Consider the following 25,321-nt stretch of genomic DNA (forward strand, 5'->3'; position numbering starts at 1 on the left):
GATGAAGATGAAGCCCTGATGAAGATGAAGCTCAGTAATGATGGGGGCCCCTGGCCCCTGGCCCCTGGCCCCTGAAGCAGCCACGCTTCCGCCGGCCCCCATGGTCACATGACTGACGGGCGTGTTTGCTCACTCGTCTACAGAGCAGCCAGAGCATCGGGGTCACGGCCCCCAACGTTCACACCCCGCTCTCCGCTGGAGGAGCGGGAACGGAACACTCTAACCCCGGCGCTGAGGGCACGGGGGGCGCTGCGCCTCGCGAGGAGGAGGGTGTGGGTTCCAATCCCAGCCGGGCCGGATCCTCTCCGCGTGGAGTCTGCATGTCCTGGTGTGGGTTCACTCTGGGCACTCCGGTTTCCTCCCTCACTCAGACACGCACGGCAGGTTAGGGTGCTCCTGCCACTGCCCTTCACCGAGGCGCTGGCCTCAGGACAGAGGTCAGAGGTGGAAAGTCCAGGTTCAGAAAGTAAAAGTCCTCCCCGGTATTTTGTTCTAATCACCTGGATTTGTTAATTAGCACAATTCTTCAACCAGAAGGAAGGTAATTTTTTTAATCAGCTGAGTTCATGGGTGGAAGAAATAGATGGGGAAGCAGACCCCTGGAAAAACATTTTATCTTATCTGGTTGCTGTGCTAATGGCCATGACAGATAAAACCAAGCATGTCACCGTTAAAATGTGTGTGACCCTTAAATGTGTGTGTGTGTGTATGACCTTTAAAACATGTGTGCCCGTTAAAACATGCATGTGTGTGTGTGTGTGTGTGTATGTGTGTATGTGTGTATGTGTATGACCTTTAAAACGTGTGCCTGTTAAAACGTGTGAGTGTGTGTGTGTGTGTGTGTGTGAGTCTGTGTGTGTGTGTGTGTGTGTGTGTGTGTATGCTTACGGAGCATAAATAGAGGCCATTCCAAGATCGAAGAGAAGGAGCGAGAGAGAGTGTTCAGGGACTACAAATGTCCCTTTAATCTGAGCTGTTTGTTGCCAAAGAACAGAGGGGTTCCTACAGGAAGGTCTCACTCACAGTGTGAACTGCTTCCTGTTTTAATGCTCAGCCTTCTTTTTCTAAAGGCAAGGCCAGTATCATAACTCAGCCAAACACATCTCTCTGAAACCCAGGGATCAGCCAATCACATCTCTCTGAAACCCAGGGATCAGCCAATCACATCTCTCCCAAGCACAGGGCCCAGCCAATCACATCTCTCTTAATCTCACAGCCCAGCCAATCACAATCACTCAAACCCAGGGCAGAGTACTGCAGAACCTATCATCTGCACTGGAACCCGCACCTCAGCTGACCTGGGGCCAATTCTGCCGCACCCTGACAAAACCAGAGCCCAACACCCGGCTCTCAAACCCTGGGACCAGCCTGCCGTTCACAAAGCCCAAGACCTGGGCTCTAATCTGATCTCGCCTGGTGCATTCGAGCCTGGTGGCTGAGGATTACACTTACGAGATCATTTAATTTGTTCCAATACACCTGGGAAGCTTCAAATCGGAGAAAAGTATTAGAATGAAACACAAACGCTATTTGAGCCCAGGTCTGGTCAGGACCGAGCCAGCCAGCCCTGTTTAGTGGAGCCCAAGACCCAGCCAGCCGGCCCTCCCACCAGACCCCGGGTGACCCAGCCCTCCCACCAGACCCCGGGTGACCCAGCCCTCCCAGAGGGCCCCGGGAGACCCAGCCCTGCCCAGAGGACCCCGGGTGACCCAGCCCTCCCACCAGAGGGCTCCCACCAGACCCCGGGTGACCCAGCCCTGCCCAGAGGGCCCCGGGTGACCCAGCCCTCCCACCAGAGGGCTCCCACCAGACCCCGGGTGACCCAGCCCTGCCCAGAGGGCCCCGGGTGACCCAGCCCTGCCCAGAGGGCCCCGGGAGACCCAGCCCTGCCCAGAGGGCCCCGGGTGACCCAGCCCTGCCCAGCGGACCCCGGGAGACCCAGCCCTCCCACCAGACCCCAGGAGAGGGCCCCGGGTGACCCAGCCCTGCCCAGCGGGCCCCGGGAGAGGGCCCCGGGAGAGGGCCCCGGGAGAGGGCCCCGGGAGAGCTCACCTCCTCCCACTGGTGGATGTAGCGGATGAGCCGGGACAGGCGGAGCAGGCGCAGCAGGCTGAGGATCTTGGTGAAGCGCACGATGCGCAGGGCGCGGGCCGTCTTGTACACCTCCGAGTCCATGCCCTTCTCCACGATCAGGAAGATGTAATCCACGGGGATGGAGGACACAAAGTCCACGATGAACCAGGTCTTCAGGTACTTCCTCTTGATGCGCTTGGGATCCAGCACGATGTCGGCGTTTTCCTCGATCACGATGCCCGTGCGGAAGTTCAGCACCAGGTCGGTGAGGAAGAAGGTGTCCGACACCACGTTGAAGATGATCCAGGGCGTGGTGGTCTCGTCCCTGAAGAAGGTGATGCCCACCGGGATGATGATCAGGTTGCCCACCATGAAGAGGAGCATCGTGAAGTCCCAGTAGAACCTGCAGAGAGAGGGAGAGAGAGAGAGAGAGAGAGAGAGAGAGAGAGAGAGAGGAGGGGAGAGAGTGTGTGTGAGAGAGAGAGAGAGAAAGAGAGAGAGAGAGAGAGAGTGTGTGAGAGGAGGGGAGAGAGTGTGTGTGTGTGTGTGAGAGAGAGAGGAGGGGAGAGAGAGAGAGAGAGAGAGAGGAGGGGAGAGAGAGTGTGTGTGTGAGAGGAGGGGAGAGAGTGTGTGTGTGTGAGAGAGAGAGGAGGGGAGAGAGTGTGTGAGAGGAGGGGAGAGAGTGTGTGTGTGTGTGAGAGAGAGAGAGAGGAGGGGAGACAGAGCAAGAGAGAGAGAGACGAGGGGAGAGAGAGAGTGTGTGTGTGAGAGAGAGAGGGGGGTAGAGAGAGAGAGAGAGAGGAGGGGAGAGAGAGTGTGTGTGTGAGAGGAGGGGAGAGAGTGTGTGTGAGAGAGAGAGAGAAAGAGAGAGAGGGGGGGGAGACAGAGAGAGAGAAATAACCAAGATTCAGATATCCAGATTAAGACCTGTTTGCCACACTTTCAGATTGAGAACATTGCCTGTAAACGACACACAGCTCTGGAATGGAGATCAGAGGGTATGTTTCACTCGGACGAATGGCCAGTGTTCCTAGCATTATTCAGAGGACAATATAATGGTCTGGCAAGGAAGCTACAACAACTCAGTAGCCCATATAGAGGACAGAGTATGTAAAGCCCCTGGTAGTTTGGCTTTATGTAGTGTATCTGGAGAGATCTGGATCAAATAATTCAGACAAAAATTATCACTGTCATCAACACCATCCTGCAGTTAATTGTTAATATTGTTATATCAATGGCGTTATGTTGAAAACATACACAGGCGGCGTCACATTCACTCCGAATTCATTCGCAGTTCTGTGGAAACGTGTCCGCGCTTCAGAACAACGGTCAGACACAGCAAGGCGGCAAGGTCAGCTCAAGGATACTGAAACGTGGAGGAAATGCAGAAACCGGATCTGTGCGGGAGAATTGATTCTAAACGGGAGAAACCGGGGAGGGGGTAATAAAACACCGGGGAGAATAAAAGAGAGAAACGTCGCACTGTAGCCAACAGTAATATGAACAGGGTGGGTTACGGTTTATACCGTTTATAAATAGGATGTATTATACAGTCGAAAGGGAACCAACTCACCCTTTTCATAACACATAGGCTAATTTGTCCGCCGCCACGAAGATCTGGGAGGACGAATTTAACTAACGTAGCCTAGATCGATTCAAACAGTGGCCGTGATTAAGCGACGGGCAGCGAGAACAGAGCACACCGACGCGCCGTCTTTTCCTGAAGAGACGCAGAGTGAGCCGTTGATTCAGCACATCACAGGCCGCGTTCAAGGCCACTTGAGATAACGGCTTCCGCTAGGTGAACCGTTGCTGAGTCATGTTGCCACGAACGAAGCGCGAGGTCTAAGCTGCGCTGTTGACGTGTCAATGAGTCGCGTTTCGTTTGGTTTGACTCACCGTTAAGCAAACCGTCTTCCTTCCTTTTAATAACTGGAACATCACACAGGATAACGCTCAGCGTTCATTTAACTCTAACAACACTTAAGTCTAAGGGTTTGAGTCCAAACGGTAGCCTATACAACATAACGATACCTGAATAATGCGCTAGGTGAGAGCGGATTTAACACTGTCTGTTGTGTCTGAAACTATACAGACAGGATGTGAGTTAAATCTAGGATTTGAAAGTTCACTGGTAAGCGGTACAGCAGGCTACCATACGCAGCGTAGCCTCAAGAATGATAGGTGTATAGGCTGCAATTATACGGTCAAATACTTGGTATTATGTGGTTAAATGTCAGAATCGGAGCCAAATGTTTAAAGTACCGGATAAAGTGGGGTTGGTTTTCTGAAAATATACACCACCTTTTTACGCGTTATTGTAATTTAAGACCGGGTCGGTTTTCACAACCAAATCTGACAAGAATAATATCTTTCACTGGCCTTCTGTGTAGACGGAGAAACAGATGTAGTTTTAAGTTGCATCTGGTTCATATGCAGCGTTGACACTTGCAATGTCTATAATGATACGTTGTTGAGTAAATTGTTGCCTTTGTGCAAACGTATAATGAATATACGAGAGATGCACGCCGTGGCAAGCGTCCAACCTAAAAACGCAGCGCACCGCTGTGCCAACTCCGCTAAAGCGATGAGCACTGTCCTTGGTCCTGAACTCAAGCAAATGAGTTGAAGCAATAAGCGCTGTCCTTGGTACTGAACTCTGGCACCAGAAAACACTTCGGCTCGTTGGTGATGGATTAGTCGAGATTAGAACCCCCCCCTGTCACGTCCCTCTGCTTTTAGTGGGTGGGTGGTTGTAGCCCCCCCCCCCCTCCTAATAGGGACAGTGTGTGTGCCGTTATCGTTATTTTTCATTATTGACAATATTATTGAATAATCTGGAGATGCGGATGTAAACCCATACACTACATGCTGTTCAACTGGGTCGATTGTAGTGAGCATGCGCAAACTTTTCCGGAAGTACAGTTCACAAGTAGTGCAGCAGGTGGGCTGCAGAGTGATCTATCTTTGAAGCGACTCAGAGCTCTATCACTGAATACTGCAGTTTGTGAATAAAACATTGGACATGATGACGACAAAAGATAAGATAAGCCCATTGGACATTCAGATACCACAGATCAACCGGAACCTCTTAAAAGTCAGTCAATATCATGTTTCAAGATGCAACACAATTCAAATGGTTCCTCTCGGTCGTCGTATACAACAAGACACTACACATACACGGTTCCCTCTGTCACAAAGCCTCAGATAAACCAGGACGGCTCGCGCGTTGAGCCCTAATTGAACGCCGCTAATGAGATGACAAAGGAAACGGAATGCGATATGCTCGGGTGGCCTTATCCGCGCGCTGGGGTCGCGGTGACATTGCAGGGCAGAATGCGTCCAACACTCTCGCGGTGCGTGTCAGAACACCAGACACGCCTGTTATTCTCCGCTGAGACGAGCCCGGCTCGAGCCTCGGAGACAGGGAGACCGGTCTCCCACCGGGCAGCCAAGAGCCAATAGGCTTCTTAAACACCTGCGCGCACACGGGCCTACGTGACCGGTGGAAAACACCCGGCATATAAAAATGATTGGTCCCTGGTTATAGCCCATAACATTGCGCATACAACAGCTTTGACTGGACAACCGGGAAAAATAGAATTTGATTTCAGATACCGATTCGGCTAATAAGTTCTGTTACATTCTTTCATAATAAAAGTGCATTGTTACCTCATTGTTAGAGGTAAATGGGACATGAAGTAGCTATTAATTCAGATAGGACAATAAAGAAAGCTTTGGTCATATACAAATCAATGTGTAAACACTAAACACATTACCTGAACATACCTGGTTAACAGAAAACGCGGTTGTCATTGTAGTGCAGATGAATTGACCAATACCTCGATAGACTGGCCTGTAATGGCAATAGATCTCAAACATTGCTGGAGCCTATTTTTGGATGCGCTTTTTATGGAAAAGTTACGGCCATGCCAAATGGTCGCCGCCGCTCGTTAAGTATAGTATAATCTCAGCACGTCTGGAGCCGGGCCCGCGATTGCCAAAAGAAAAACGCCTAATTGACTATAAATCAGATTAATTCCGAATTACACCGGGTGCGTAACCCAGTCTTGGCAAACTGCATGCCTCCTGGGCAAATTCCGAAACTGGGGCGGTCATTTGTCCAGACTTTTACGCACGCTACACATACATACAAGCTGCCGCCTTAGCCTTTGCATCAAATTAAGTAGGTACTAGACGCACAGCCTGACTAACACCGCATGTGCAATATTTCACAGCTGACACTGATTCTTGTCCCTGACAAAACCGCTCGTGTGTCATGTACTATGCAATATATGCGCACAGGTTTAGAATTTGAACGCGTCCAGTTTTTAAATGCGTGTTTTAAAAAGCTTGGCTCATTTCACTGACTACCTTCGGCACATGGAGCCACTGTGCTGCGCGTCTGGAGCGCGGACGCGTGACACAGTAAAACACGGCCTGTTGCTCTCCACACAGGCACTTAGCAACCGCGCTACACGCTTATGCAATGTCAGTGACTTTGACAATGAATTTGCAATCATAACTACATAACTTTGCAATCATAACTGACTCTGGTCCAACGTTGGAAACCGTAGAGTGTGCGTCACATTTCCAACACACGACTACCCGACTGCAGTAGTGCAACTTCGTCCTTACCTGAAATCACTGTATGGGTGAATTATCCAATTGCCTGCGGACTTAACCCGTTCCTGTTCCCTTTCGACCGCCTTTTGACTCCCGAACATACGCAGGGAGAATTTGTTCACTCCTGGCTGCAGCATGCTGCTTAACTGGCGCTGCATGAAGCTAGCCTGGCTGCCCCTCGCCTCCCCATCCTCGGTCACGATCGGCGGCCCGTCCTCAGACTTCAGAAACGTGACAGAATTCCTGGGCTGCGGGGTCTGGCCCGGACCGTGCACGGAAGAGGACGCTTTCCTACTCGGCGCGTTCGAGAAGGAGACCTTGGAGTCCTTCTTTTCGGAGACGGTGCTCGTAGCCGGAGCGGTGGCGTTGCCGGGACAAGCAGTCTCGCCCCCCTGTCCCTGTGCCAGGCACCCGGTGGTGGACCCGTCCGTGCTGGCGGATGTGGAGTTACAGGCAGGTCGCTTACTCCCATCCTCAGTTCCAACTTCGTCGACACTCTGTCTCTCCTGCTTGGAGGTGACCGGGCTCTGTCTCCCCGTCACGCCAGAATCACGCCGGCATTCTCCGTTTTTGTTGCATTTCATGTCTGTGGTGGTGGGTGCAGCGCCGCTGCTACCGTCACCCGAAGCACTTGTAGCCGCACCGGTCACCGCTGCGCCCGTGCACGCGTCCCCGCTCGCAGCTCTGTTCGCGCTTCCGCGTCCGGCGCCATCTCCCTGGCGCGGCTTGGCGGCGGTTGGGGTGGTTACGGAAGTGGCACGTGCGGACCCCTCGCCCTGCAATAGGCAGAGCTCGTTGTTGTTGAAGTTCTTACTCTGCGTCGACGCGACTCCCCCTCCCGACGAGAAGTTTTTCATTCGTATACTGCCTCCTCTACCGCCACCGCTGCTGGCACTTCCACCAGCTCGGCGCAGCCGAGTTTGCTGGAACTTGGGCTCCTCGTCGCCGTCCTCCGCTTCGTCCATCAGGGCTGCGCTGCCGGCGTCGCTCTTCAGACCCGCGGCCGCGGCGGAGACGAACGGGAAGCAGCTTCTGCTACTTTTCCCGCCGGCGTGACTGGTGGTCACGGCTCCCGCTGTGACGCTCTGGCCGCTCGCGCTCGCCTTCCTCTTCATGGTCTCGCCCGCAGCCCAGACTCGCCGCTTTTTTGTTCATGACATTGGGAAGATCACAATTTGGAACCAATTATCACGAGAGAACCAGCCAGGGAGTGATAGAGGGAGGGAGGGCTCCATAGATGGAGAGAGGCAGAGAGAGAGAGAGAGAGAGAGAGAGAGATAGATTGAGAGAGAGAATGAGATTGAGAGGGAGAGAGCGAGAGAGAGACGTGACTTCCTTGCAAACTACATTAGAAAGCAATCTGTTTAACGGCATTCAGGTGCGCTGCTTAGGTAGGTATAGACATAGAGGAAGGTCAGTTGCGTGAAAGAGTGACCTTACTCCTCATTTTAATGGTTATTTTAAACCAAAACACACATTTTGCCCTTGGAAACGTTATAGTACTTTCATTTTATAAACCAGGCACGTAGGCTATATATACATTTTCACCATCAGTTTTCATATTCTAACGTGAATGAACATCATGTCTGTTTTATGTGCTGAAAACTTCACGATTAGTTTGCATTAGAACATGTGTGGGTTGCTAGAAAGCCCGAACCAAAATCATGTCCTGCCAATGATGTCATCACTTACCGAAGGTGTTTACGATGGAAAATTCAGAGGACATTTCTCAAAGATGCTCGTCAAAAAAACAAAACAAATGAGGATCTGGCGCCCTCTGGTGTTGAAAAAGGAGACCGGCATCCATTGCCAGATTAAACCCCATGTTTAAATCTGATGTGCATAGCAACTGCAATCTGATGGATTTTAATAGATTTAACCGTTTTAGCACCCGTTTGGGGGCAAACCCACCGCTGGTGTTTGTGTCCAAAACGCACTACTCTTTCTTTCTCACAAAGTTCTTATGGCGTTCAGCAAACCGCAGGTCCTTGCGTTTGCGGTTTGACGACAAGTGAGGCTTGCTTTTCTGACAAGGCTTCTGGAGAGCTTCGTTGGCATGGATGCGGCGTCTGATTGTAGATTTGAGAGACACGGTGACCCCAAAATCTAACCACCTTTCGGGGCACCAATTAGGCAATTTCGCCAATTCTCCGACCGTGATCCTTGGAAACTCCTCTGGCTCTCGAAACTACTGGCTGTCCTCACTGCTTGGGGGCGAAGTGAACTTGCATCCTCGTCCGGGCATGGTGATCACAGCCCAGCGGTTTTAGGGGGCTAATATTGCAGATGGGGCATGTTTCCTTGTTTTTAATAACCGTTGCCTGATTTATGAAGTCAATAACCTTTCGTCTCACTTAATTTGTGTGTTCTTTGACCTTCCCCGTTTTGATGGATGGGATTGGGAAAATAAGGGATTTTGGCATGCGTCACCTCAAATTTATACCCAAGTGCAACTTACGAGTTGCAAAAGACAGATTTATTTTTAAAGGTAAAATATACACTCAGTGGGCACTTTATTAGGTATTGCTTATTTTGATTTATTGGTCTTCTGCTGTTGTAGCATATCTACAAGGTTTGACACATTTGTGTGTTCAGAGATGCTCTTCTGCATACCACAGTTGTAATGTGCAGTGTAAGGTGTTTCTGCCCACAGAACTGCTGCTCATTGGATGTTTTTAGTTTTTTGCACCACTGTCTGCAAACTCTAGACTGTTGTGCGTGAAAATCCCAGAAGATCAGCAGTTAGTGAGATACTCAAACCATCCTGTCTGCCACCAACAATCATTCCATGGTGAAAGTCACATTGATCACATTTCTTCTCCATTCTGACATTTGAGCTGAACAACAGCTGAACCTCCTGACCACATCTGCAAGCTTTTATGCACTTAGTTGCTGCCATATAATTGGCTGATTAAATGTTTACATTAACATGCTGGTGTACAGGCCTACCTAATAAAATGCTGAGTGTAAAAAGTGAAAGTAAATGGCAATGCAGTTCTACTGGGTTTTGAGGAAAGAATCTGTGGATGTGACCAATAATTGACATGCAGATTCTTGAGAAATATTTTTTGGATGAAAAAAATGTTTGGGCAGAGGTACTGACATAGGGTAGGGTAGGGTAGGGTAGGTTAGGGGCTTTATTATTTTTTTTTTAGTAACTCACTGTGCATGCCTGTGTGACGAACAGGGGCCCTTCTCTGGGGGGGGGGGGACAGAATGTGAAGGACAGAATCACAGCTGAAGTGATTTAGACTCCCCCTGCACAGGAAACACAGCATCACAGAGCCAACATGGAGGACACAGCCCTCTGCCTGAGGGAGGGGAGGGGGGGCAAACACACAGCATCACAGAGCCAACATGGAGGACACAGCCCTCTGCCTGAGGGAGGGGAGGGGAGGGGGGGGCAAACACACAGCATCACAGAGCCAACATGGCGGAGAACAGTAAAGGACCAGGGCACAGAGTTTCCCAATCAGAATAAAACTTTATTGATGTTCTGCAGATGGTTACGCTGGGCAGTGTTGGAGCAGATGTTGCTGTGTGAGAGTGTTGAGGCGAAAGAGACATTACTCTTTTAAAAGTGAAGTGTGTTTGCATCAATACACGCGTGTTCACAGGTTAACATTTAGCAGGTGCTTGATGAAATATTGAAAAACTTCACATCGACAAACATATAACCTGGTATTTTTTTTTTTAAAAAGGAAGAAAAGGCCTGGTTTATGAAAGTTCAATGGCCATTATTCAGGCAAATTAAACTCTTTTAACCTCAACATCTCCCCACAGTTTCTGCTCTGAAGCTGGTTTTTGGCTTTTCTGGCACAGACATTTAATTTAATTTTACCCCTTTGCCACCGTCGGAAATAAAAAAATAGTGAATTAAAGAGGCCAAATATGATATGCACTTGGTCCTTACGGAGAACACGAGATATGTTTAACTATGGCACCAGATGGAGGCGTAAAAAAACGATAAGAGTTTGTGAATTAGTATAGAACTAGAAAAGGCTTGTGGAAAGGTCACAAAATGCAAGAGATAGCCCTTAAAACATATTAAAAACAAGGGATACATTTCAGAGAAAGGAAAGGCAAACGTAACACCACTCTGAGCAGGGGATGGGGGGTCTCCCTCAGCGAGCACAGGAAGAGGAGGACGCTGTCATTCACGGACCGGCCAATCACGTTCTGCGTTCCAGACCAACGCTTCCTGTTCCAGACGCTCCATTACGATCACTTATGTCATCAATGAACCCGTTGGGACATTTAAACCCCAGCCTAGCCTAGTTTGGGGCTCAATTCTTACTAAAGGGTAGTGCTAGATAAAGCAGTGTTAGATTAGGACTGTAAAACCTGAGATATCTTAGTGAGCATTTTCTCATTTTACACCAGACTGGTGTTGATGCGTTTACTGTGCTTAAGTGTCGAAGTTCCCGATTGGCTGAAGAGTCTGCACACCTAAAATGGCTGCCAACTGAAAGGAAAACCCAGGGTCTGTGGCCCCCCCAACCTTAGAGGGGCGTACAGCATTCCCAGACGTTCCCAATTCTGGGAATAGCAGGGCGCACTACTCCAGCCCTGGGGGACCCCGCAGTCTGAACCCTGGTTCTCTTTCCCCCAACCCTGGGTGTGATTGGTCAGAAGGAGGGCTTGTGGATACTCCCGTATCGCACCTTCACGGTGATTAAGAGCAGAGGCTGGCTGGAACAGCGGAAAGGTGAATGACAGGAGGCAGCTAGGGCAGAAATCACATTCTGTCACAGGTTTCCGAAAAATGTAGAGAGTGAGAGAGAGAGAGAGAGAGAAAGCGCAAGATATCAAATGCAACTTGTCAATCCTACTCACAAGGCACGAGAGAAATATTACACAAAAATAAAATAAAATTTTTTTAAAAATTGCAAGACAAAAAATAAAAAATAAAAAATAAAAAATAAAAAACACAATAAAAAGCTGCAGAATCGTGCGTCTTGGCCACACAGTCGCTCCTCTGTGATTGGCCGTTTGGCCCAGACCAGCAGCACGAGGGCAGCGTTAGAAACAGCCTTTCTAACGCCCCCCTGGGAGAGCCACACACAAGCAAAACTCAAACAAAATATGAAACTAAAACTAAAACTCACACTCAAACTAACACACACTAAAATTCTCAAATGGAGGAGGATGGGGCAGCAGGGGGCGCCACTGAGAGATCTTCAGCAGCAGTCATCTGGTTACCTGCCAGAGCAGAGAGAGGGGGATAGCGTTAGCACCTTTAGCGATAGGGAAAACCAGCGCATAAACCCCATTTCAACCCGGCACTCCTCTGAGTGCAAGTCCCAGTCATAAATTACTCACTGCTGCAGAGAGAGAGAGAGAGAGAGAGAGAGAGAGAGAGAGAGAGAGAGAGAGAGAGACAGAGAGACAGAGAGACAGAGAGACAGAGAGACAGAGAGACAGGCAGGAGGAAGAGGAGGAGCTGACCTTCCTCCTCTCAGTTGGAGTTTCTCTGCCGCACGTTCTTGTCTTTGTGGTTGGAGGCGGAGTCGTTTTTCCTGGGAGGAGCAGAGCAGACGCAGTCAGAACACCAGCAGCCCACAGAAACGTAAATAAAGAATAAAAATCATTAACGTAGTATTAACGCTCTACTTACAGAGGAGCTGCTCCCGAATCATCGTCTGCAGGCGAGAAGAAAAATATATTTTAATTTCACGGATTAAAGATCCTCAACTATCAAGCCAAATCAACAAAGTCAGACCAACTACATCATCAGCCAAGACAAACCTGGCTGGGCTAAAGGGACAGCAGAGCCTGCAGCGTCACAAGCGTCTGTGGTCACGCAGGAGTATTGGCTGCACACACACACACCGTTCACACACACACGGGTAACGCGCGTTCATTACACACACCGTTTTAACACACAGCACCGTGCTGCCGTTCACACACACACGGGTAACGCGCGTTCATTACACACCGTTTTAACACACTGCACTCCAACGGCCATAGCAATAAAGCATTTCTATTAATCGACCCATTACCCATCCACCACCCACCCATTCATTAATTACCCATCCACTACCTACCCATTAATTACCCATCCACTACCTACCCATTAATTACCCATCCACTACCCACCCATTCATTAATTACCCATCCACTACCCACCCATTCATTAATTACCCATCCACTACCCACCCATTCATTAATTACCCATCCACTACCCACCCATTCATTAATTACCCATCCACTACCCACCCATTCATTAATTACCCATCCACTACCCACCCATTCATTAATTACCCATCCACTACCCACCCATTCATTAATTACCCATCCACTACCCACCCATTCATTAATTACCCACCCATTTATTACCCATTCATGACCCACCCACCCATTTCAAATGCAAACTCCACACAGAAAGGCCCAGGCCGGGATTCAAACCCAGGCCGGGATTCAAACCCAGGACCATCTTGCTGTGAGGCGACAGTGCTGCCCACTGCTCCGGGACCTGCTTCTCCTTTCAGCTCACGATGGGCTCGGTTTGGATGTGCACAGGTGCACAGGTAAACCTGATCCCAAATCAGCCCTCCAAAAACCAGGCCATTTGAAAACACGGGCCACGGTGTGGGGTACAGCTGGGAACCCCACGCCTGGGAAACGGGGGGAACCCGGCAGCGACGGTGGAACCCGTGGAGCCGCGCAGCGCAGAAGCGCGCGGGAGCACAGGCCCCTGAGGGCGGGAGCACAGGCCCCTGAGGGCGGGAGCACAGGCCCCTGAGGGCGCGGGAGCACAGGCCCCTGAGGGCGGGAGCACAGGCCCCTGAGGGCGCGAGCACAGGCCCCTGAGGGCGGGAGCACAGGCCCCTGAGGGCGGGAGCACAGGCCCCTGAGGGCGCGAGCACAGGCCCCTGAGGGCGGGAGCACAGGCCCCTGAGGGCGGGAGCACAGGCCCCTGAGCGCGCTGATCTCTGTGTTCAGATCCGTCCCAGAGCACCGCAGGCCCTCACCGGCGCAGCGCTCCACCAGATCAACAAAATGGAGGATGAACCTGAGGATCTCACCATTCTCCACCAACACAAAATGGGGAAAGACCCAGGCTCCAGGCCTCGCCATGGAGTAACCCCGGACACGGCCCCCCGGACACGGGGACCCACAGGCAGACGGGAGGGCAAGACATCACAACCCCACGCCATCATGCACCAGCCGAGCATGCACCACAGGCCGGAGCAAAACCAACTCAAAGCTCTCTCACGCTCACACACACACACTCACACAGATCTTTCACACGCTCACACAGATCTTTCACACTCACACACAGATCTTTCACAGTTACACACATATCTTTCACACGCTCACACATATCTTTCACACGCTCACACAGATCTTTCACACGCTCACACAGATCTTTCACACGCTCACACAGATCTTTCACACGCTCACACAGATCTTTCACACGCTCACACAGATCTTTCACACGCTCACACAGATCTTTCACACGCTCACACAGATCTTTCACACGCTCACACAGATCTTTCACACGCTCACACAGATCTTTCACACGCTCACACAGATCTTTCACACGCTCACACAGATCTTTCACACGCTCACACAGATCTTTCACACGCTCACACAGATCTTTCACACGCTCACACAGATCTTTCACGCTCACACAGATCTTTCACACTCACACAGATCTTTCACGCTCACACAGATCTTTCACTGGCAGTGCCCACAGGTTGGGTCAGTTTGGGAACTCTGGCTCCAGTGAAAGAGGGAGCCAGGCCCACACACGGGCCTATCGCAGGGAGCGCTCCGGAAAGCGAAGCATCAACACACACCAGACCAAACGCGCCTCGTCCGGCTCACACGCACTTCAGACTCAAACATGCACTTTCCATCACTTACCGAAGAGTTCAAAACAAATCAAAAATAAAGGCGCAGAAAACAGAGAGAAAAGGGTAAGAAAGCCTGACCAGAATAACTGAACAGGGAGTTTATATTTTTTAAATGAAGTAAAAAAATCCTTTCAGAGCTATGAAACAATTCTGTGGCAGATGCTTTTTATACAAAACCACGCACAGCAAGTGCACACCAAAGGTCACTGGAACAACTGCAGAACACACGTCAGATAAAAGCACAATCCTCAAAATAGCAGCTGCCCATAACCATGAACACCAACTCTAGTTCAAATGGTTAAGCTCGGCCAAGTGAGTACAGCCAACTGTGAGGCACGATAAAGAGTTAAAATGCTAAGACCTACAACATGAAGACGAACATACAGGTGCAAAATGGAAGCATTAGAAGATGGAGATTGTACTGCATCAGAGGGGCGGCTCCTAACGGTCATAACAGAAGCAGAATCACACCCATGCCAGCCGAAGAAAGCCTTACCTGGGGCTAAAAGGTTTCATCACGTGGCGAATCTGCCTCGATTATGCATTATGTGCAGTTTTCAGAGAGTCAAAATGGCCGCCGAGGTTTGACTACATGAGCCTGTTTACCCGTCTAGTGCACGGCAGCGGAAGCTGTGCCCATCAAGCATTAAGAAATATACCAGCACCGGACATTTCATAAACAGGGACGATGTTTTTAATGATTGATCAGGAAGCACTGGGTGCCAGCTCGGTCAGAAGCTCACTGCAAAACGTTGTGCGTCTTAGTTTTAGTTTTTGTAATGGGAGCACAAATGTTACTCCGTCCTCTTCAAGAAGAAAAGATGAGCTTGTTTTTAGTTAAAGCAAATCTTGAAATAAGTCAAACGCTTGCCTCAGTGCAAATAGTTTAGTCTTTTAGCAAAAAAACCAAAAAAAAACCAAGATAAGAATATAAGACTAAAAGACTTGAGGCACTTCCCTTGTGCTGTATTTGCAGAGCTCTGGGTGACTGCAGAGCAGAAAGTTCAGCTAAAGCCGATCGCTCACAGACACTTCGGCTCCGAGACAGAATATGAAGTGGGGCGAGAGAGGACAGGGGTAAAAGCTCCTGGAACTTTTTTTATTTTTTTATTTTGGGCCCCGACTGAGGGGTCGAACCGGCAACCATTTGCCACCCGAATACGCGACCCTCAAGCCTACCCACTGTTAACCCTCATTAAATCAGGGGCTACCCACTGTTAACCCTCATTAAATCAGGGGCTACCCACTGTTAACCCACATTAAATCAGGAGCTACCCACTGTTAACCCACATTAAATCAGGAGCTACCCAGTGTTAACCCTCATTAAATCAGGGGCTACCCAGTGTTAACCCACATTAAATCAGGAGCTACCCACTGTTAACCCACATTAAATCAGGAGCTACCCAGTGTTAACCCTCATTAAATCAGGGGCTACCCAGTGTTAACCCACATTAAATCAGGAGCTACCCACTGTTAACCCACATTAAATCAGGAGCTACCCAGTGTTAACCCTCATTAAATCAGGAGCTACCCACTGTTAACCCACATTAAATCGGGGGCTACCCAGTGTTAGTCCTCATTAAATCAGGGGGGGGGGGGGGGGGTGGCAGTGTTTAAACACAAATATCCTTCTTGCTCCATGAAAAGGATATTGATTGGAGGGGAACTGAAAATTGACAGACATATTATGGGCATACACGCCCCCAGGTACACAATGGTGCTGGTTCCCCGGGAAGCGGACGGAGGGGGAAGCGGACGGAGGGGGAAGCGGACGGAGGGGGAAGGATTTGGGGCGGGGCGTACCGTCGGTGATCTCGCCCGGCTTTCTCCTCTTCTCGTAGATGAAGATGATGGCGATGAGGATGACCACCTCCACCACGATGCCGAGGAAGGGCCAGAGCGCGGCGTAGCGGCTCCTGACGCGCAGGCGGATGGTGTCCTGGGCCACGCCCAGCTCGTTCCGCCCGCGGCACACGTACTCGCCCCCGTCCTTGTCCATGTCCAGCTTGTCGATGGACAGCGTGGTCTTCTCCGGCGTGGTCATGATCTCGTACCGGTCCGTGCCGTTCGTGATGGGCTGAAGGGGCGGGCGGCAGCACGGACAAGGTCACGGTCACAAATCAAGGTCACAGGATATACCGTGAAAGATTAGCGCAGCATAGACAAGGTCACAGAATCTGCTGTGAAAGATTAGCGAGGTCATTGTCAAGGTCACAGAATATACCGTGAAAGATTAGCGTAGCATAGACAAGGTCACAGAAACTGTGAAATTAGCAAGGTCACAGAATATACCGTGAAAGATTAGCGAGGTCATTGTCAAGGTCACAGAATATACCGTGAAAGATTAGCGTAGCACAGACAAGGTCACAGAAACTGTGAAATTAGCAAGGTCACAGTCAAGGTCACAGAATCTGCTGTGAAAGATTAGCGAGGTCACAGTCAAGGTCACAGAATATACCGTGAAAGATTAGCGCAGCACAGACAAGGTCACAGAAACTGTGAAATTAGCAAGGTCACAGTCAAGGTCACAGAATCTGCTGTGAAAGATTAGCGAGGTCATAGTCAAGGTCACAGAACACAAACACCATTTCACCTGCTCTCCCCCGTCCTCTCCCAGCTTGAGCCACTCCCAGTCGGTGGGCAGGGGGTAGCCGTGGCTCATGCACACCAGCACGCCCTTGTCGCCCTCGTTCCCGTGCTCAGAGTGCTTGTAGGCACCCACGTGAGGGACAGCTGCAGAGAGAGAGAGAGAGAGAGAGAGAGAGAGAGAGAGGGAGAGGGAGAGGGAGAGAGGCATACAGGCACACGTTGAAAATGAGCAGAAATGCATGAAATTGAATAAATTGTATACCGTAAAATGAGAATGTGGAGTACTCACTTCTTACTTCGATATCCTCCTTAGCTTCAGCCCCGTCCACAGTATAGACACAGGAGTACACACCGCCCGAGTGGCTGTCAATTTTATTCAACCTGAGAGAGAGAGACACACACAATGCAATTGTAAAAGCAGCCACACCACCCTGTACCCTTCTCATGGCGAACTGCTGAAGCTAAGCAGCCACACCACCCTGTACCCTTCTCATGGCTAACTGCTGAAGCTAAGCAGCCACACCACCCTGTACCCTTCTCATGGCTAACTGCTGAAGCTAAGCAGCCACACTACCCTGTACCCTTCTCGTGGCTAACCGCTGAAGCTAAGCAGCCATACCACCCTGTACCCTTCTCATGGCTAACCGCTGAAGCTAAGCAGCCACACCACCCTGTACCCTTCTCATGGCTAACTGCTGAAGCTAAGCAGCCACACCACACTGTACTCTTCTCATGGCTAACCGCTGAAGCTAAGCAGCCACACCACCCTGTACCCTTCTCATGGCTAACTGCTGAAGCTAAGCAACCATACCACCCTGTACCCTTCTCATGGCTAACTGCTGAAGCTAAGCAGCCACACCACCCTGTACCCTTCTCATGGCTAACTGCTGAAGCTAAGCAGCCACACCACCCTGTACCCTTCTCATGGCTAACTGCTGAAGCTAAGCAGCCACACCACCCTGTACCCTTCTCATGGCTAACTGCTGAAGCTAATAACCACACCACCCTGTACCCTTCTCATGGCTAACCGCTGAAGCTAAGCAGCCACACCAACCCTGTACCCTTCTCATGGCTAACTGCTGAAGCTAAGCAGCCATACCACCCTGTACCCTTCTCATGGCTAACTGCTGAAGCTAAGCAGCCACACCAACCCTGTACCCTTCTCATGGCTAACTGCTTTGCTTTTGACTGGTGGCAGACGTTTAACATTGAGAGTGCCTTACGGTATTTACGCACGAGTGTCGTGTAGCTCTCTCGGGACTGAAAGGGTTAAGCTGTGAGGTCACGCATGCGTTCCAACGCCGAGGTCGCGAACGGGTCAGGGACGAACGGGGGGGGGGGGGGCGAGGGCACTCACTTGTACTCGATGACGGGTTCGGAGGAGTCCTGTTTGGAGGCCTCGATGTCCTTCCCGTTCTTCCTCCAGAAGTGCCCCTCGATGGCGCCCGGGCCGGTGTAGTTGCAGGTGAGCACAGCCGAGGACTGGTTGACGAACACAGACGGCTCGGCCACAATCACACCTGCACCCAAACACAGCCACAGGAAGCAGCAACGTCAGGGTTACCCTTCCACCTGCACTTCCAGTCGGTCCCGGGACCAAACACGCTGGAGCTTCGCTTTATTTTTTACATTTCCCGTTTTCTTTTTTTTCTTTTTTTCAACTGACCCGTCTATGTGGCATGAGCATGACACAAATAAACCCACGCACACACAAGTTCCGTTTCCATCCAAATCTGTAGCAAACATCAAGCAAATTTCCGAAAAGTCAGCAGAAGAAAATGTGAATCAACTACCGTGACGTGAATATTCTGAAGAGGAAACAAGATTACGCAAATCAACAGAGCTTCCGCACCCGCTCTATATCGACAGGCCACACAGAGAGCCTGTTATTTCAGGCCTTTCCACCCCTGCTGTTAATACTGTCACATCACCGTAGCGATAGAACCCTACACCCTGGCCCTCCTTGTGATTGGTGCTCCAGGATCGGCCAATGGGAGAGGAGCAGTTTGGGAAGCTTCGAGAAGCCTATTGTGGCCACAATAAGATCTGCACAGCTGCAAGGGCCTTTAAACCCCACACTGCTGCAGGGGAATTATCCCTGGCTTAGTCTAATCAACTGTAAGGTGCTTTTGAGAAAAAGTGTCAGCTTAAGAACTGCAAAATAAAAATAGAATGAATTTAAAAATGAAGCCCCCAGGCAACAGTGGCTGAGGTACTGAATGCTGAAGACTGCAGTCCCCCGTCAGGACCTGTAGCTGGGATTTGATTGGCTGTCCAGGGAGGTGGAGGACAGGGGGGGGGCAGGGGGAGGCTTCTAGGAAATAAATCCCCGTTTTCAGGAATCAGCACATTTTCAGAATGACATTACAAGCTACACAGAATTCAGCAACGATATGGGTCTTTGAGGTACCAACACACTGCTGGAGACAAAATGGCCACCTCATTGAACATCATTACTGAATGATCACAAGAAAAATCTTTACACATAAAGACTATTATTATTTAACCACTATGGTCACTAATATAACAACAGAACCATTGACCCAGTCAGGCACAGTTCAGGACAGCGGGAATAATCGCCATTTCTACAACCCCGTGAGAAGCGCTTAAGCTTCAGGATGAAGAGAGTCAGAAACGGAGCAGCGGAGGAGGAGTGGTGAAAGAGTACGACCGCAGCGGAACATCCCAGAACAGGAAGCGTGCGCAACGGCCGCTTCACATGAACCCCGCCAGCACCGTCACGGCCGGACGTGTTCAGGGACGTGTTCAGGGACGTGTTCAGGGACGTGTTCAGGGACGTGTTCAGGGACGTGTTCAGTGACGTGTTCAGTGACGTGCTCAGTGACGTGCTCAGTGACGTGCTCAGTGACGTGCTCAGTGACGTGCTCAGTGACGTGCTCAGTGACGTGCTCAGTGACGTGCTCAGTGACGTGCTCAGTGACGTGCTCAGTGACGTGTTCAGTGACGTGTTCAGTGACGTGCTCAGTGACGTGTTCAGTGACGTGTTCAGTGACGTGTTCCAGCTCTCGCGTAGGCTGCCGTTCCTCGCACCGACCTAACATTTTTTTAAATAAAAAAATAAATACAAATAAAATATATATATATGGGTGTGTGTGTGTGTGTGTGTGTGTGCCAATGCATGAGAGCGTGTCATGCAAAGTAAACGCGTGTGTGTGTGTGTGTGTGTGTGTCTGTGTCTGTGTGTGCGCGAGTGTGTGTGTGTGTGTGTGAGAGAGAGAGTGTGTGAGAGTGTGTGAGAGTGTGTGTGTGTGTGTGTGTGTGTGAGAGTGTGAGAGAGTGTGAGAGTGTGTGTGTGTGTGTGTGTGAGAGAGAGAGTGTGAGAGAGTGTGAGAGTGTGTGTGTGTGTGAGAGAGAGTGTGAGAGAGAGTGTGAGAGAGAGTGTGAGAGAGAGTGTGTGTGTGTGTGAGAGAGAGTGTGAGAGAGAGTGTGAGAGAGAGTGTGAGAGAGAGTGTGAGAGAGAGTGTGTGTGTGTGTGAGAGAGAGTGTGAGAGAGAGTGTGAGAGAGAGTGTGAGAGAGAGTGTGAGAGAGAGTGTGAGAGAGAGTGTGAGAGTGTGTGTGTGTGTGTGGTAAAGCTGATGGCTTCAGTCCACATTTCTGATCCCAGCCTCTCTGTCCTCCACGGCTGGCGCCCAATCAGCTGCTGCCCTACTCCGCCAGACCCCTCCAGGACCCCAGGGGGCGCTGTCTGGGTGCACAGACTCTTCCTCCACGGTCAGCCTCACTCAGGACGGGGGGGTCAGTACCTACTCAAAAGGGTTGAGGTCCACTACAGGGTGAATGAGGCCATTTGGGACGGACGGGACTCTTACTACGGGTTCACGGGCGGTCATTTACGGGATTAACGGGAGAGCGGAAGAGTGGGAAAATAAAGAGGGGGAAAGAGAAGAAGAGAAGAAGAGAAGGTTAAAATCAGTGAAGTAGCCTCAAATTCTAAAGGCTTTGCACTTTAAATGACAATTTGATTTCAGGACGAGGCTAACGATTAGCATAAAACATGCTGTGGAAGAACAGTCATTTAAGAAGGAGAAACGTTGAGTGTTTTTGGCAGAAAAGTGTTCATCCAAGGAAAACTGCCAATGCACATTAAAATAGATTATAGATTATATATAGCCTATATGTAATCAAAATATATATATATAAAGATGATTATATTAAAAAAACACTAAAACAAGAGTTAAAAAAAAAAAAAACAACCAGTTTCTCTCAAGGGGCATAAAACACAAATTTGAGAAGCACGGGTATGTCTGACCAAACACAAGCCGACCCCAATTACAGTGGAAAAAAAGTGAACAATGAAAGGCAGCAAACACAGCCATTCCCACATTAAAGGTCATAACAGGCTCTCAAAACGACCTTCAACACACTCCAACGCTGGGGAAAAACAGGTTCGATGTTATGACCCGGTAGCCTGTACAATTGATAAGCGTTGGTCAACACACTCCCGTAGAATGTTCATTTATGTGGGCGAGTTCGTCCAGGGTTACGACAGCGAACTAGAGTGTGTTAATCAAGGCCCATCAAATACAAATACCACCTTCAGAATGTGTTGAAACTTTCCAGCACTTCCCCCAACAAAAACTGCAAAACCAATGTTTTCACAACCACTGGCCTTCCTTCTCTCTGTGTTCCTCTCTCTCTCACACACACACACACACACACACACACACACACACACACACACACACACACACACACACACACACACACACACACACACACACACACACACACACACACACACACACACACACACACACACACACACACGATGAGTAATAATCTAAAAGTGATTTTTATATTCTCCAGATTCCTGGAAGTTTGCCCACACAGAGCTGCGTTTTTGGTTTTTGTTTTTTGTTTTTTTGTTTTTTTACCCTCCAAATGCTAAACTTAATCATCTGGATCCTTCACTTAACTGTCCAGTTACTAATTCCGAGTCAATTCAAATTACTGTTTCAAACAAATGGGGAGCATTTTAACAGCATGTAGCTTCAAATAACCAACCGTGACCCTCTCTCAATTCTGAACGGGTATGAATGAGACTGCACTGATTAGTACTGGCAGGTATTAGGGTAATCAACTGTGGGTTGCAGGTGGGACTGATGAATACAGCATACAGAACCTGACCGTACCCTCAGAGACGAGGGTTAAAGGCATTTGCGAAACTTCCAGAAAGCAGCCCGTGATTGAGACACACACTTTAATGAGAACACATCTGCCGGCGTTCCTTACACTACCAGGCCTGTGTGTACAGCCAACTGATAAAAAAAAGGCTCAAATTCCAAGATTAAATATTAAACAATGTCTGGTGAGGCAATGATGGAAGATTACCAGTGGACCGCTTTAACAGAGCCAGGTTAATGCAGCACACGAACTACAGCAGCAGGGACAGCACATCGGCTTGTTACAAAACAAAGTCTGCGTCATTTTAACCAGGTCAAAGGGAAAACGGTCAACAAAACAGACTTTCTGCAAAAGGGATGCAGTTATGAAAGAATCCATCATTTTATGGCATACAAGCGGAGTATATATATGAAATATATAAATGAAATGGCCATCAATGTATGCCATCTTTGATAGTAAAGATGCACTTAATTTTTTTTTATTGATTTTTTTTAATTTTTTTTAATCCTAGTTCGAAAATCAGTTGTGTGCATAATCAGGTTTAACAATGACTAACAATATCCACCATGCAGCAGAACAGCAACAGAAACTGTAGTGCTATGAACTAATCACTAGCCCTCATTTAACCTTTTGTCCTTGGGGTAAAAAAAAAAAATCACCTATTTAAGAGTTTAACAGCATAGAAATGTCTCTTTTTTTTTTTTAAGCACTTCATTTGATAACGTTTCCTGGAACGACCTGAAATCGGAAAAAGCCCTATTTCCATACCGTTTGAAAGCATATGTGATCAGGGTATACGGTCTTATTTAACCTCAGGTTATGAAATCAGAATTCATAAAAACAAAGTTAAGCGCCACACATCTATTAGAGAAAATATTCATTATCCGTGTTTTGTAGGGAAAACAAGTGCGATGACCGAAGAAATAAAGTCTCTCTGTACTGCGCAGAAGGAATACGGTTATTCAGTGACTTATTAATGACTGTCGCGTCGATTCAAGTGATCAACACTGATGTCGGTGCTGAAATTCAATGAAGAGGCCTTTTCACAGGGGAACAGGCAGGGCTGGGTGATTTCCGGACCACGGGATCACAAATTACCCACCCTGGCCGGATCTTAATCCAATCAATGTGCAACAAAATGAACACAAGATGTTTTTCTTGTGGTTGGACACTAGGCTCGGCAGCGGTAGAACTGCATGTCAGTTTGTTGGCGGGTAAACAGTTACACATTGCTGCGTAGTGTTTTTTTTTTTTTTTTTACACCATGGCAGCCAAGCTATTGCAACGGAGTGAAAAACAGGTTGACCTCTTGAACACGAGGTTTGTATCGAGGGACAGGATTTTGAGTCATCGGATAGTTCTCATTCCAACAGCCACAAAGGAGGTTCACCATGAAAGGCCAACTAGCGTTACTTTATCCGGAGCGGTTTCCGAAGCGGTTCGCAAGAAATGCTACTGCAAATCAGAAAATTAAACGGTCCAATAAGATTACATGGTTTCGGGTACATGGTTACAGTACAAGCAATACTGAGAATTTCAAACCATGCAGGAAGGTTTGGTCAACTGTCAGCGCAGTAACGTTTGGCGTTCATTCGCAACGCATTCGTTTTTTTAAATTTAAAAATATATATTTTTTTTAATCATCCCACATTATCCCCTGCAACGTTAGAGGGCTTCTTGCGTAACGCACGTCAACAACGACTTCTAGTCTGTATCACTTTCTGACACCCTGCAGAGTGGGGCTTTGGTATAGGACAGGGAATTGTGGCCCATGACATTTGCCGTTGGTATATGTGGGACATGATGAATTATGATGACATTGACCATTAAAAGGCTACGCAGTTGTTAGCAATTGTAGCTATACAATACACTTTCAGGAATCACAAAAAACAAAAACAAATGAGTAAAGTACAGACAGGGGAACGCCACTGAAACAAATCCACGAATATAATTTTTTTTTTTTTTTTTTTTTACTACCGTGTTTATCGAGGGTCTTATCAAAACATTGAGCTTGCATTCACAACTCGGAGAACAGGAGTGGCAGGGGAACGGGGCAGGGGCGTTTTATAAATCAGTTTTCGGTCCAGCAAACTTCACTAAAACAGCAACGCAATACGAACGGAATACAGCCGCACATAGCTTCGTACCTAGCTAGCTCACACCGGTAACGTTAGAGAACACACACTCGCAGTCGCTTCTTGCAAATGGGCCATCTAGAGAGTCCTCTAGACTAAACAGTTACCGTTAGCGAGCAACAGCTCAACAACTCTACAGCTAGCAAACCCGAACAAGGACCGAGGTTCATCCGCCATATTTAACCAAGACATTTGGCTGCCTGTTTAACCCGTCACACGGCTTTTCAAGTCAAACCAACACCTGTTGCTTGACCTACCTATTTTCCTACAGTCTCTATGGTTGCTACTCGTGGCTATAGCTAATTAGCAAAGTTGCTTAGTTATTGCTAGTGAAGATAAGCTAACCTTTGCTACTGTGGAAACGGTCAACTAACTTAGAGTTGGGCCACTCTAAGTTCCAGCCACCTCGCATTCTCTCACTATTTTATTCAGAAATGTTATTAGTAACAAGAGTAAGTTACATCTCCCTTACACCTTTACAGATTTAGCTAGCTAGCCTAAGCTAGTTTTAGCTTAGCTAACTTACCTGCGTTGGCACCAGTCGTATACAGGCACACCAGCAGCAGAGCACTGCAGCTCCATAACACCGCCATTTTCACTCTTTGTTCGTAAAACTTTTTATTGAATATTACTCCTTTTTAAAAAGACTATTAAAACTATACTGGCCTTCGGCCAGCTACAAATACGTAGCTGAGCAACTCTCTTAAGATCCGCTTGGGCGTTGCTAGCTATATAGCCATCTGCGTGCTCCGCACGTAGACCTACACCCCTGCATATCTACGCAAGAGGGCGTTGCGTGACGTCCCTTGGCACGGAGATTTAAAGAGAACACAGAGCGCCTAACAAAACTGAACACATCGTGTACAGCCGGGAATAAATTTCAACAACAA

The 25,321-nt window shown here is 48.9% G+C and overlaps 2 protein-coding genes across 2 annotated transcripts in view; both read right to left on the minus strand.

The window, feature by feature from the left end:
• Nucleotides 1-7,814, minus strand: part of LOC133128984 (potassium/sodium hyperpolarization-activated cyclic nucleotide-gated channel 2-like) — a 59,472-nt gene extending 51,658 nt beyond the window's left edge. Inside the window, 2 exon segments of the mRNA XM_061242789.1 lie at nt 2,053-2,476; nt 6,712-7,814. Coding sequence (XP_061098773.1) covers nt 2,053-2,476; nt 6,712-7,814 — 1,527 coding nt within the window.
• Nucleotides 7,815-10,163: 2,349 nt separating this feature from the next.
• Nucleotides 10,164-25,194, minus strand: LOC133128356 (basigin-like). The gene is made up of 8 exons (XM_061241781.1): nt 24,958-25,194; nt 18,508-18,670; nt 17,440-17,531; nt 17,155-17,294; nt 16,365-16,638; nt 12,317-12,341; nt 12,148-12,218; nt 10,164-11,901 (listed from the first exon to the last, which is right to left on the minus strand). The coding sequence occupies exons 1-7, from the start codon at nt 25,022-25,024 to the stop codon at nt 12,158-12,160; spliced, it is 822 nt and encodes a 273-aa protein (XP_061097765.1). The 5' UTR covers nt 25,025-25,194; the 3' UTR covers nt 10,164-11,901; nt 12,148-12,157.
• Nucleotides 25,195-25,321: the final 127 nt, after the last annotated feature.

This window comes from Conger conger, chromosome 5, assembly GCF_963514075.1.
Source record: "Conger conger chromosome 5, fConCon1.1, whole genome shotgun sequence".
Taxonomy (NCBI): domain Eukaryota; kingdom Metazoa; phylum Chordata; class Actinopteri; order Anguilliformes; family Congridae; genus Conger; species Conger conger.

What these genes read in the sequence shown, in the direction of transcription:
- LOC133128356 (XM_061241781.1), bottom strand. Translation starts at nt 25,024, where the DNA reads ATGGCGGTGTTATGGAGCTGCAGTGCTCTGCTGCTGGTGTGCCTGTAT. An exon ending in GGAGGATATCGAAGTAAGAA is followed by an intron (nt 17,295 to 17,439) that starts GTGAGTACTCCA and finishes CTCTCTCTGCAG; the next exon opens with CTGTCCCTCACGTGGGTGCC. An exon ending in GAGAGGACGGGGGAGAGCAG is followed by an intron (nt 16,639 to 17,154) that starts GTGAAATGGTGT and finishes CCGCCCCTTCAG; the next exon opens with CCCATCACGAACGGCACGGA.